Source organism: Parasteatoda tepidariorum, chromosome 3 (genome assembly GCF_982258835.1).
Source record: "Parasteatoda tepidariorum strain Cologne lab strain chromosome 3, Ptep-v5.0, whole genome shotgun sequence".
NCBI classification, from domain to species: domain Eukaryota; kingdom Metazoa; phylum Arthropoda; class Arachnida; order Araneae; family Theridiidae; genus Parasteatoda; species Parasteatoda tepidariorum.
In genome coordinates this window covers 16,042,154-16,056,567 of record NC_141757.1, presented here as the reverse complement: position 1 = coordinate 16,056,567, position 14,414 = coordinate 16,042,154, and the positions used below count along the sequence as shown (strand labels likewise).

At 30.8% G+C, this 14,414-nt stretch overlaps 1 protein-coding gene across 3 annotated transcripts in view; it reads right to left on the bottom strand.

Annotated features, from left to right (window-relative positions):
- The window catches only part of LOC107450135 (cell adhesion molecule Dscam1-like), a 446,044-nt gene that overhangs the window by 137,351 nt on the left and 294,279 nt on the right, over positions 1-14,414 (bottom strand). For all 3 annotated transcript variants that reach the window (XM_087158866.1, XM_087158865.1, XM_071186796.2), the window contains exon 6: positions 13,930-14,199. In XM_087158866.1, the coding sequence (XP_087014992.1) occupies positions 13,930-14,199 (270 nt within the window). The remainder of the gene's footprint in view (positions 1-13,929; positions 14,200-14,414) is intronic.

Genomic DNA, 14,414 nt, shown 5'->3' with positions numbered 1-14,414 from the left:
ATCTTGCTGATGATTAAAAGAAAAACTTCTTCATATTTTCATAGAAATTCTTCGCAAAAAAATATACTTTTTGATGCAACGAGGATAGGTTTTGAACAAAACAGCACGTTTGTAATTTTGTTTGAAATATTATTTACCTAAAAAAAAAAAAGAAATATACGAGCTTATTTTTTTTTTAAAAAAAGGATCTTACAAAACCTTTTTTTTTTCTATTCTGAGATTCTATGGCACGAAAAAGAAACCTAATCTTTTTAATCAAAAAACCCAATATCAGATTTGCTATGCAAAAGATCAAATGCTGTCAAAAATTTGACATTTTATAAAGCACGACCATTTTAAATTTCTATTTTAATTTTTTTCTTCTTTAAAAAAATGTAATCTGCTAAAGTGGAAAGTTAAATTGAATAACCGATACTTCTGCGGCAAATGTTTTAATGAAAATTCCAAAATAGAAAGAGAGTAAAAAAGATTTAGAACAATGCGTCCAATCAATTTTACATCATCATATTACAAATTCCAATTTTTCCAGGAAACCATAATTTCCGGAGATAATCTACTCCCGAAACATTTCATTTTCCGGAACTTCGCCACTCACAAAAGGCAAGACGGTAGCCAATTCATTTAATACAAAGAACATCAGAGAGGCTTAATGAATATGGATTAATGCAAATAACGACTGGGAAAAGGGTTTAATTCCCGTGGGTGGCTTGGATATCTATTCTGGTTGCAGAAAGAGAGATGGGTAAATTATATTCAGTGTTTCTAGAACTTAAAAATTCTACGCAGAACCAAAATTACAAAAAAAAAAAGAAAGATTCGATGCTGTATACGTTTGGCATATTACAAAAGCAAAGGCAAATGAGTTTTTAAGTGAAATTAAAAATTCTTTTCAGGAAAAAAGAATGGAATAAATATGAGTTGCTTTCATTTTCCCATTGCTTCAAAAATGATTGTACAGAATCGTTCAAAGAAATCTTTTTTTTTTTAAATTTACTGTTCTGATTACCATAAAATGTTATAATATAATTAAAGTTATAAAAAAATATTAAATCCTTTCGTTAAACTCATTATTTGAAAGTATTGATGAAAAAGTCGTTCGAAGGATAAATTATTATAAATTATTATAATAAACTTATTATAAAAGATAAATTATTATAAATTATTGTAATAAACTAATTATAAAAGATATATTACTATAAATTATTATAATAAACTTATTATAAAAGATTCATTATTATAAAATGCATTTAGATTATTATATAACATTATATTCGGATTTTTATAAAATGTTCCCATAGAATATCCGTAAACGTGAAAATAATTTGAAAATGATGATCTCACATTGTACAGAAAAATCTCATGGCGTGATCTAGTTTTCTCCCATAAGTTTTTAGTTTTTTTCGGTTATTCAGATAATTAATGTATATAGAGAAATTCTATGAATTGGATGCTCTCAACTGGAGAAGGAGAATGCCACTGAACCACCACAACCCTCGGATCTACAACCTCAGCGCCAGCTGCTAACGTTATGACTGTTTACCTTGTTTTGTTGTCGGCATCTTTTCGTTGCAAAGCAAAACTAATGGTACATTTCTTTTGTTTCGCTAAGTATTAATTACACATTTTCTTAATTTTTCTTAATTAGTTATGAGATTATAGCATGATATGATAATTGATTACGAGATCGCATACTGAATTCATACTTGATGGGCTAGGATTACTCAAAATAGAATGGAGAGAACCGTTGCTACCGTAAACAAATGTAACATTTAAAGAGTCAGTCAGAATCGATACCCAAGATGACGTCACTTGCAGGCATCCAATTTTCTGTTTTAAATGTAGTTTCCAAGTACTATGTGGTGGGTGAGTTTTGTAATTCTTCTGTTTTGGGCATGCTTTCTATTATTATATTGGAAACATCAGCTTACCCCATTTATCTTAAATGTTAAGTTGTATCTGGTATTGTTTTGTCTTATTTATCTTTGATCTTTAACTTATTTTAGTTCCGCCCTTTTTCCAAATTTGGTGATTCCAATTTGTTCAAACTTCACATTTTGTGACCCTTTGAACCTATTGGGTTATTGTTATCCCACATAAGCTTTGCACTACCACTTTCCTTAAAGATCACTTCACCCTTAATTTAATTACCATTTCACACTATTTTCGGCCTTAAGTTAATTATTATGAAATTCAATCTTAACTATTTTTAAGCATGATTATATCCAAATGCATAGACTAAATAGAAGTACTATATACAAAATGATTTCAACCCATCTATCAATTTTAATATATAAATAATTTTATTTAATACGCACCAAATAATATATTTTTATTTAAATTCCTACAGTGTGTATACAATATATATGTGTACAAAGCTAAGCAAGTTTATTTGCTTACAGAGCTAAAATAAAATACAAAATTATCCAACGAACTCGAATTGTGGAAGCAGTTACGGGGGTTGATGAGAGCAGCGAACAGGAGTTAAAAAACATTGATATCTATATTTCATTAAAATTACTTCCATATTTTTATTTTTTGCGAAATTAACTACAAGTAAGATTCTGAAATTACATTTCCTACACTCAAGTAGAAAACTTTACTCTATAATCTAACTACTACTATACTCTATATACTAACTATAACTATACACTAGCTACACTCATAGATACTATAAAGACTAATAAAACGTACTATTGATTAATTCATAACGTTAGCTATTGCTAGTAATTCGTATCTTTAAGAAATCATAAACAAGCGCTCCTTATTTTTAAAGAACTTTCATACTTAATTATCATGCCTTCATAATTAAACTGAAATAACTTTCATACTTAAATTTAATCATTTGAAAAAACTAGAAAAATTAAAAAAAACATTTTTTTTTCACAGATCGTTAAGTGTTTTGAAAGAAACTTGCATAGATGAATGACATTCTCAAAAATTTTAAATAAATAAATAAAGGCTTGGACATTACTCTATCAAATAAAAAAAAAAAAAAAAAAATTCCCGTCATTTCCAAAACGAAAACCAAAACTACATCCCAAGTAGCAAAATTACAAAATTAGAATTAATTTCTGCAACAAATTACTAACTATTCGCTAATAATTGTAAAATTCTTAAACTCCGTTAAAAAATAAATATTCCGCCAAAGCCCACCACTTGAATTCGACTTTTACTTTTTTTGTGAAATTAAGTACAAGTAAGATTCTGAAATTACGTTTCTTACACTCATAGAGAAAACTCTCTTCAAAACTTAAAAAAATACTACTTTACTACAAAGACTAATAAAAACTTACTATTGACTAACATATTACGTTAGTTATTGCTAATAATTCGTGTCTATAAGAAATCATAAAACAAGCCCCCTTATTTTTGAAGAACTTCGCATTTTCATACTTAAATTTTATTATTAGAAAAAACTAGAGCATTTTTTTTTTACAGATCGTTAAGTTAAGTGTTTTGAAAGAAACTTGCACAGATGAATGACACTCTCAAAAATTTTAAATAAATAAAGGCTTGGACACTACTCAATCAAATAAAAAAAAATTCCTGTCATTTCCAAAACGAAAACAACCAAAACTCTACATCGCAAGAAGAAAAATTCTGAAAATCAGAATTAATTCCAGCAACAAATTAATAACTATTCGCTAATAATTGTAAAATTCTTAAACTCCGCTAAAAAAAAAAATTAAACAAATTCCGCCAAAGCCCAACCACTCGAATTCGATTTTAACAATTACAATCTGTCATTCGTTTTGGCGCAAAACTTATTTGCCACTTCCTTACAAAAGTGCTTCAAGACATTCCAAGGAAATTCCAAGACTTTAACAGCTCCTTCAGTAAAGAATGCATGGATTCCGCCGGCCATCAAATTTTCTCGCTATTTTAATCATCTTTTCATTACAATGACAAACCCTCCTCCGTTATCGGGCCGATAAAATTGTTCCTCTTCTGTTCTTAGTTCTTTTGCAACCCCCCCCCCTTTCACAAGTGCCAGAGCACCCCTTTTCTTCAAATTGGAGAGCCGAAGTGCTGATGATGACATTTCTAGCTAATTGCTTCTGAAGTGTAGGAAGAGCAACGGCTTTCGTTCGATAAAGGAAAGACTTTGATGATTTTGGTTTGATAAAAGTCGATGATTAAATGACTGTTTTACTGAGATAAATTTTGAAAGGAGCTTGAATTAACCTTTTTTTTTATCTTTTTGAATTCGGATTTTAACTTGGAAGTGACATTTGGAATGATGAACAACGCGGAATATTGGAACAATTGCTTTTCAAATATATATTAATAAATGTTCATGTTAGTTAGGTTTTTTTTTTATATGCAGAATTTAAAAAAAATGTATTCATTTTTTTTTCTTCTATTCTTATAGTTAAGAATAAATAAAATTTGTTTATAAAACTATTATGAAAATCTGGCAACTATTTGCGGACATTTAGAATAAATTTTCGTATAATACTGGAACGGCGAGGCGAATGTAATTATCATTTAATTAATGATATTTAATTAAGAAGATTTATAAGTGGGTTCATATTATCTGAAGTTAGAAATTTCTGGGAAAAAATGGTTAAATAACAATTTATTGAAGAGCTATTTTACCATATTTAATCAAAACAGTCAAATAACCGTAAATAAAATGTTAATCAAACTGTTAAGTTTGAGAAAAACCGTTTATTAAATGCTTTCACCTAATACGGTTAAACAACCAGTATTATATCGCACCAACTAGAACCATCTAATGAAGCTATTTAGTTCTTTGCAACAATCAAACTGTTAAGTTTGAGAAAAACCGTTTATTAAATGCTTTCACCTAATACGGATAAACAACCAGTATTATATCGCACCAACTAGAACCATCTAATGAAGCTATTTAGTTCTTTGCAACAATCAAACTGTTAAGTTTGAGAAAAACCGTTTATTAAATGCTTTCACCTAATACGGTTAAACAACCAGTATTATATCGCACCAACTAGAACCATCTAATGAAGCTATTTAGTTCTTTGCAACAATCAAACTGTTAAGTTTGAGAAAAACCGTTTATTAAATGCTTTCACCTAATACGGTTAAACAACCAGTATTATATCGCACCAACTAGAACCATCTAATGAAGCTATTTAGTTCTTTGCAACAATCAAACTGTTAAGTTTGAGAAAAACCGTTTATTAAATGCTTTCACCTAATACGGATAAACAACCAGTATTATATCGCACCAACTAGAACCATCTAATGAAGCTATTTAGTTCTTTGCAACAATCAAACTGTTAAGTTTGAGAAAAACCGTTTATTAAATGCTTTCACCTAATACGGTTAAACAACCAGTATTATATCGCACCAACTAGAACCATCTAATGAAGCTATTTAGTTCTTTGCAACAATCAAACTGTTAAGTTTGAGAAAAACCGTTTATTAAATGCTTTCACCTAATACGGTTAAACAACCAGTATTATATCGCACCAACTAGAACCATCTAATGAAGCTACTTAGTTCTTTGCAACAATCAAACTGTTAAGTTTGAGAAAAACCGTTTATTAAATGCTTTCACCTAATACGGTTAAACAACCAGTATTATATCGCACCAACTAGAACCATCTAATGAAGCTATTTAGTTCTTTGCAACAATCAAACTGTTAAGTTTGAGAAAAACCGTTTATTAAATGCTTTCACCTAATACGGATAAACAACCAGTATTATATCGCACCAACTAGAACCATCTAATGAAGCTATTTAGTTCTTTGCAACAATCAAACTGTTAAGTTTGAGAAAAACCGTTTATTAAATGCTTTCACCTAATACGGTTAAACAACCAGTATTATATCGCACCAACTAGAACCATCTAATGAAGCTATTTAGTTCTTTGCAACAATCAAACTGTTAAGTTTGAGAAAAACCGTTTATTAAATGCTTTCACCTAATACGGTTAAACAACCAGTATTATATCGCACCAACTAGAACCATCTAATGAAGCTACTTAGTTCTTTGCAACAATCAAACTGTTAAGTTTGAGAAAAACCGTTTATTAAATGCTTTCACCTAATACGGCTAAACAACCAGTATTATATCGCACCAACTAGAACCATCTAATGAAGCTATTTAGTTCTTTGCAACAATCAAACTGTTAAGTTTGAGAAAAACCGTTTATTAAATGCTTTCACCTAATACGGTTAAACAACCAGTATTATATCGCACCAACTAGAACCATCTAATGAAGCTACTTAGTTCTTTGCAGCAATCAAACTGTTAAGTTTGAGAAAAACCGTTTATTAAATGCTTTCACCTAATACGGTTAAACAACCAGTATTATATCGCACCAACTAGAACCATCTAATGAAGCTATTTAGTTCTTTGCAACTGTGTACATATTATAACAGAGCGGGCTTATCTGTCAATGTCATGACCGGCAGAACTAGTATTGGCACCACAATATTTCTTCCATTCCCTTCAACACATGAAGAATTTCCAGTGTCCGACACTCTCCAATGTCCATTACCTTGCTGAAAGCCGAGCTCCTATGCCTAGTTAAATAATTAATTTTTTTTAACGTTTTAGAAAAATGTTAGCTGTAAATGGTTAAAAAACCGTATAATTTTGTATTCATGGTTTTATAACCAGACTTCTTGTAAATGGTTCCAAAACCATAAAGGAAAAAAAATGCTCTTTACCATAAAATTTACGGTTAATTGGATTGGCAGACAGCTGCCATCATTTTAGAATGAAAATTTAACAGTGCAGCTAAAATCAATCCAGTAGCTAAAATTATTAGTAGAACAAATGCTCCATGAAGGGTACTTGAAAGTGCCTAATCTCTCCATAAAATATCCATCTATTTATTTTTCGAGCTAAATACAAATTATAGAAAATAGTAATAAAGTAAAAAATCAAATTTTCCTGAGAAAATCATACATAATCTCTGTAAATTTCCGGCTTCGTGCTACGCCATTGTTCTTTAGCACCTAAATCACAAGCTAGTAAATAGCAAAATGAAAATTTGTAATGTCTCGTCAAAAATAGTCATAAGACGATAGCTTTACGAAACCGAATACTTTGTAGTGTCCATAACCGCGTTTCCTTTTTTATTGTTCAAATAAAGCATGATACAGAAGCAGGATATCACAAAATCTGTAAATTTTCTGCTTCACGCTACGCCATTGTTCTTTAGCACCTAAACCACAAGCCAGTAAATAGCAAAATGAAAATTTGTAATCAAATTCGTCTTGTCAAAAATAGTCACAAGACGATAGCTTTACGAAACCGAGTACTTTGTTGTTTCCATGACCGCGTTCCCTTTTTTATTGTTCAAATAAAGCATGATACAGAAGCAGGATATCATAAAATCTGTAAATTTTCTGCTTTGTGCTACGCCATTGTTCTTTAACACCTAAATCACAAGCCAGTAAATAGCAAAATGAAAATTTGTAATCAAATTCGTCTTGTCAAAAATAGTCATAAGACGATAGCTTTACGAAACCGAATACTTTGTAGTTTCCATAACCGCGTTTCCTTTTTCATTGTTCAAATAAAGCATGATACAGAAGCAGGATATCACAAAATATTTTCAATCCCTTATTAATTAATTAATGCCTCTCAAGGTCTCTCAAGGGCCAAACAAGTCATCTTCATCAAAACTACTTCACGTTATCATTGCTAATTAATCTAAAAGTAAATTATCTAACCTGATCTTTCCTCGGCTCAAAGTATCCGATTTTGAATCACACTCTAAAGGCGAATCATAATTACCCTCCCCCCCCTCATCTCTTGTATCATCATTAGGAAATTCATCTAAACTGATGACAGCCGCAGCTGCCGCTTATTTAATTGGGCAACGCGAACTCAATCTAAAATCAACGCCAGAAAATTTAACCTCCACCCTCCCTCCCCTTAGTAAACGATAAATAGAGTTTGCCTAAGTACTGGAATAATTTGAAATAGCATTTATTAGAAATACTTTAATAGCTCGAAAAATTATCTCCCATTACTTGGAGGCTGTAGTGTTATTGAAGTTGCTGTGAGCTAGGAGTGAATAGTCGTTAGTTTAATTGTTTCGTACACAGTTTTCATAAAAAGAAAGCTATATTGAGAGAAAAAAAAGAAATAATTTAGGAGTTCTAATTACATTTTGAAAGCCGTTTTAGAGAGCTTATAGGGGGATATTGAATATTAATCAACAGGAAGAATGGATAATATGAATAGTACAGTCCCCCCTGGCCAAATTATTAAACGCACTATAAGATTATCGGGTGATACTATACAGCTTTATAGTTTTCAAGCGACTGAAACCGGTTTGCACTTATTTACGTTCGTATATAAACTGGTTAATACATTGTAATGCAATACATAAAAAATAAAGACAAATAGAAAGTATATAAAATATCACTCGAATATAAACTCATTACATGTATGTTTAAATATAAAATTATTGCATACAAACTCGTGCAAAGCATGTAAATATTAAAACACTACAGTGCGTATAATAATTTGATCTAATTATTATAATACACTAATAATTAGATTATAATACAATAAATATTCCATATTCATATAATGTAACGCCCGGTGGCTGAGTGGTAGCGCTTCCGTGCCACAGGTCCTGGGTTCGATCCTCGGGCCGGGCAAGGTTGTCTCAGCCTTTCATCCCTTCAGTGGGTCGATAAATGAGCACCAGGCATGCTTGGGAACTAAACACTGGGGGTTTCGCGCTCGGTTGACCACCTGACCGGAACATATGCTCCTGCACACCAGAGCCCAAGGTCAAGAAAACTGAGATGGGCACAGTAGGCTTTGGCCCTCTATGGGCTATCGCGCCACTGAGTTTAGTTTAGTTTATATAATGTATCGTATAATTTATCCAAAGGTCGAGTTTATATTATATATCGTCTAATTTAACCAAATGATACACGAACGTAAACAAGTGCAAACCGGTTTCAGTCGCATAAAAACAATAAAGCTGTATAGTATCACCTGATAATTAAGATTTTACGTAGAATCTTATAATGAGTCGAATAATTTTGACCACGGACTGTAGGTACCAAAGAAATGCAAATACAATTTTATAATTACATGATGGCCAGTACAAAATATAAACAGGCAAAATACCAAGAAAAAAAAACAAAGTGTGATATCATTATAGATATTACATATTATTTCGCTTTCAAAATTTCTCTAATTTCATAAATTTAAATTTTAATCATTCTTATTCCTATTATAATTAAATTAAAGCAATCATTTAATTTTAATCACGTTTTATAAAAAGCAAATATAAATATTTTTTTAATTTTTTCTTAACAATATGACGATTAAAATTTAAATTCAATGCAAGTGTATAACTCATGAATTCAGTATCGTAACAAATCGAATATCAAAATGCATTTTTAACTTCATTTTAATTTAAGCTATTTTATTTCTCTAACTCGGTAACAGGGTTTTATTAAACTCTAACGGTATTTTCAGTGATTAAATTGTAACAAGATTATTTAAAATTTAACGGTTGGGGGTTTGGCTTTATTTTTGGCTATATTATCTATTGATAACTCGCCAAATTATGAATCTCTTCTCATGCTCCTAAGCGTGCGTTAGGTATATCTGGAAATTTGAACTTTTTGGCGTTAGAACTGGAGGGTTTTTGGATGTTCGATGACCTGTGACGCTTCTTACGGTCTTGTGACACAGGACGGTAAGAAGCGTCACAAAATTGTTTTAAAAAATTGATGCATAAAAAAAATTTCTTCGTATCTGTACAGGAGAATGTTTAATATTTTATTTTGTTGAACTAATATGTTTTTGAATTTTTAAATGTTGCCATATTTGTTTTGCTAATTTTGAAAATGCTGTCTAATATTTCAGGATGTTTTTCTTAGTTTGATCAGCAGTTTCCCTGTGTTATGATGCAACTACATTGTAAAAGAAACTTTCACTATACCAATCGGCATAATACTGGGTGTGTACAAATTAAAAATGCACTGCTTAAGTATTGAAATAATTTAAAATAGCATTTACTAAAAATACTTTAAGAGCTCAAAAGTATTATCCCCTATACTTAGGGCTACGGTGTTATTGAAGTTGCTATGAGCAAGGGATAAATATTCATTTATTGTTCTAGGTTTCATAATAATCATAAATAAAACCATATTGAAAAAGAAAATGGCATGATTTAAGGAATCTAATTTCGAAAACCATCAGAGTGTGATTATAAATAAGTGGATTTCATTGTATATATATATTTATCATTATAATTATTATTATAATTACCATTATCATTATTATTATAATTATCATTATTATTATAATTAACATTATAATTATTATTATAATTAGCATTATAATTATTATTATAATTATCATTATAATCATTATTATTATAATTATCATTATAATCATTATTATTATAATTACCATTATCATTATTATTATAATTATCATTATTATAATTAACATTATAATTATTATTATAATTATCATTATAATCATTATTATTATAATTAACATTATAATTTTTATTATAATTATAATTATCATTTTAATAATTATTATAATGATAATTATCATAACATATTTATTATTATAGTTACCATTATAATTATCATAATATATTTATTATAATATATTTATTATATTTATTATTATAATTATGATTATAACTATCATGATATATTTATTATAATATTTATCATATGTATAATATTAACAATAATCATTACAAAATAGCTAAGTAAGTTGGCTTTTTCATTGAAACCAGAAAAAAGTTCAAGAAAACAAAATATCATGAAATAAAAACTACTTTTCGTAGAAATCATACAATACACCTTAAAATTGCTGTTGAAAATATCTCAAGGCCAAGCAATGGAAAGAACGAAATACCAAGTAAAATTGATTATCTACTGTTAAACTTTATTGTCGTATCGATTTTGTTTAAATGGCTATCCGTTTTAATCAGAGTTTCGTTGAACGAGTTTAGTTGTGTCAGGAAAAATAATGCACTTAAACGTTACTTTTTATCTATAATAGGTTCTTATTGGAAACAATTTTTAATAATTCGTCATGCCCTGATAATAAAAGTGAGGTTTATGGTAACTGTCTTGAAACTACCTTTTATTAAGTGACTTGTCAGAAAAAGGTTGGTGAGAGATTTCATTATGTTTTTATTTTTCAGAAATCTGAGATAAATCAAAAGATGACTCCAGAGAGCCCGCTTCCCAATGAGGTGATATGGGCTCGATTCCCAGCGATGGCTGATCGATACGATTTCCCCACCCGGTGCGCATCGACCATAGCGCTGACATAAAATATCCATAACAGTAATGAACTTTTTAGCAGAAAATGACTATTTATTAAAATTTTAATAGTTTCTTATTTCACATGTATATTTTTTTCTCTTTGTCTTTTTTCTTCTTCTTAATTCACTTTCGGATCAAATTTTTTTATTTTTAATATCATGTTAAGTAGAAAATTTTTCATTGTAAGCAACCATTCTTAAAGATTTCTTTGTAAGATAACATCATGTTATTTTCCTCCTCTTATGTGTATATTATAAAACCTAGCATAGTCTCAATGAGATTATTATATAACAAATTCTATATCACTGTATTTATACACTGTAACTATTTATATACAGCAAATATTGTCTTGTACATATCAAAACTAATACCGCTAACGTTCCTTGGCTGGAGTGGAGCTGGACTAGTGGTCAAGTCCTGGACTATATTAAGGATTTTGCATAACCTAGGTACATGCTCAGAGCTTGGAGTAAAGAAAAAAAATCCTCTTGTCGTCAGGCTTACCGTGGGAGGTTTTCGTGATTTTCCTTCTCATGTAACACAAATGCGGTGATTTTCATCAATAGGTCCTCCGGGAGTTTTGGGTAAATTTAAAATTGTTCAGTGGTTCAACGACGTTTATAAAATAAATAAAATCCATTAACCAGTTTACATGAAAGCATTTGGAACGATAACAAATTCTGTATCCAAATATTTGAATGTAATTATAATTGAATGTATCCAATATGTATGTATAATTGTATCTGTTTTGGATACATTCAATTATACATACATATGTATCCAATATGTATGTATAATTGAATGCTGCCAAAACATAGTAGCGTGCATGAAATAAAACTTTTAGAGGCAGAAGGTGTCGGCATCATTTTGTTTTTCAAACAATGCGCGAATGTCACGAGATGTTACTCTTCGATTCCCTCTTATAATTTTATCAACTCTAATATTTGATTCATTAGAGATTCACTTGTCATGGGTTTAGCAGATTCAATATTGATGAATGTCATTCACAAAAATCTTTACACCTTTTGTTTTGAGCCGTTTTTTTTTAAGAAAGTGTTTGTAATAAACATAAACTAATCAATGTTCGAATTATAAGGGCTTTGGTGTCGTCAGGAAAAATGACCGACTTCGACTCCTGGAATTTTAAACTTAAAGAATCTAACTCTGGCTCCTTCATACATGTAAACATATACACATGTGCTATAGCTTATTTTTCAAACGTCAAAGAAGTTATAGATGCTACAGAAAAAATTTATCGCCCAGCAGATTATTTATATTAATTAGCTTTTATTATGAAATGGAAAAATTGGCATTAATAATTTCTAAGAAACTATAAGGCGTTTACAGGATCTTTTTTGATCAAAGAAGATTCAATAAGAAAGATTTGATAAACTTCTGAGTTGAGAATATATTTTCCTCACTAATTTGAGTAGGAAGAGTTGTTACTGTTAAGGCTACTTCTCTTAACTTTTCAGGATAGATTTGTATAAATTCTAAAAGAGGTAGTTTGCAAGATTGACCATATTTCTCTATTTCTTTCAAGAACTGAGAAGAAACATCGTAAGAATATATTTTCAATTTTATGTCTAAAGACTCTTGGTTCTTTATTTTCATTCACTTTGTCTTAGCCTCTTCGATATTATCCAAATATTTTTAAAAATCTAAAATTCATCATAAAAAAGAAGAGGACATAGACTCAGTTTCAATGTCTGCAATCTGACTGTCTTGATTTGAATACTCCAATTTTATTCTATAACCGTCGTTGAACAGCCGACCTAATTTTGGGTTTACAACCACCACTGCGTAACTCAGTAGCCTTGTAACTTTGAACCCAATCCAGAAGGCAAGGGAACTTTTAGATCAAGAATTGGGAGAAAATTTGTCTACGTGGAGAACTTTTTAATGGAACTATCCCGCATTTGCGCTACTATGCTGATCACCATGAGGAGGAAAACCAATTGCGTTACCATGAGGAAGAAAACAACAAAAACATCCCATGGTTAGGCTGACGGCCAAGGGGATTCTAACCCATGATCCATCTACCACTCAAGATATTTTTACGTCAGCACTGTGGACGGTGCGAGCCGGGTACGGAATTCGTATCGACCATCCGTCGCTGGGATTCGAACCACCGGTTCACCACATTGGAAGGCGAACGCTCTATTGCCGCCACGAAATACTCCAATTGGTCTAAGTATAATTTCATTTTTAGCGAAGGTTCATAGATGCTTTCTTTCGTCATTAAGCAAAATTCAAACTGTCCAATAAAATCTGGAGTCGCAGTCGAAGTATTTTTAGCGACTTCATGACTATGACTCTTTTTACCGCAAAAACCGCCTAACTCCGATTCCGACTCCACAGCCTCGAGCGTTACGCTCGCCTTCTGCTACTATCAAATTGAACAACGGCAAGTTGACTCAAAATCTTAAGGAAAAAAAATACTCTCTTAAAAATGCTTTAATGCTCGCCTTAAAATGCTCTCTTGTGTACAGGATTAATCAGTTGTGTGCAATCAGCGGGGCATTGATCTAACCTAAATTTATGACAATCTGATATCGATACTGTAAGCCTGATGCGTGCTTACTATCTATTTGGGCAACCTTTACACATCAATGATGTTTGAAATACTATTTTTCTACTGAAATAAATGATAAATACTTGCCTCCTAAGCTGAGTTCAACTGCAGATTGTGCTGTGTCTTGATCGTTGTATGCAATGCATTGGTACATACCACGATCTTCTCGTTGTACCGGATCTATTCTTATCACTTCCCGGGATAACTGACTTACTCGACCGTCTAAGGATAGCACGTCGACATCTTTCCTCCAATGCACGCCATGGATTGGGTGTCCCGATACTGAGCAGTTGATTATCCATGGTCGACCGACGTGTATCTTTTGAACCACGGGAGACATCGATGTTGACAGAGGAGCTGAAAACATAAATAAAAATAATTATTAAGAAAATGTCATAAGCGTTATGGGGAAAAATATGATAGTTACAATTTAAAAGCACTCATATGTTGAGACCATGTTATCGTTAATAGTAAGTGTGGTATACTTTGTATTCGATGAAAACATTTTAACACTAGAAAGACTGAAACTTAGTATATACCTATATTGCCCAATAGCAGTGAAAATAAATGGA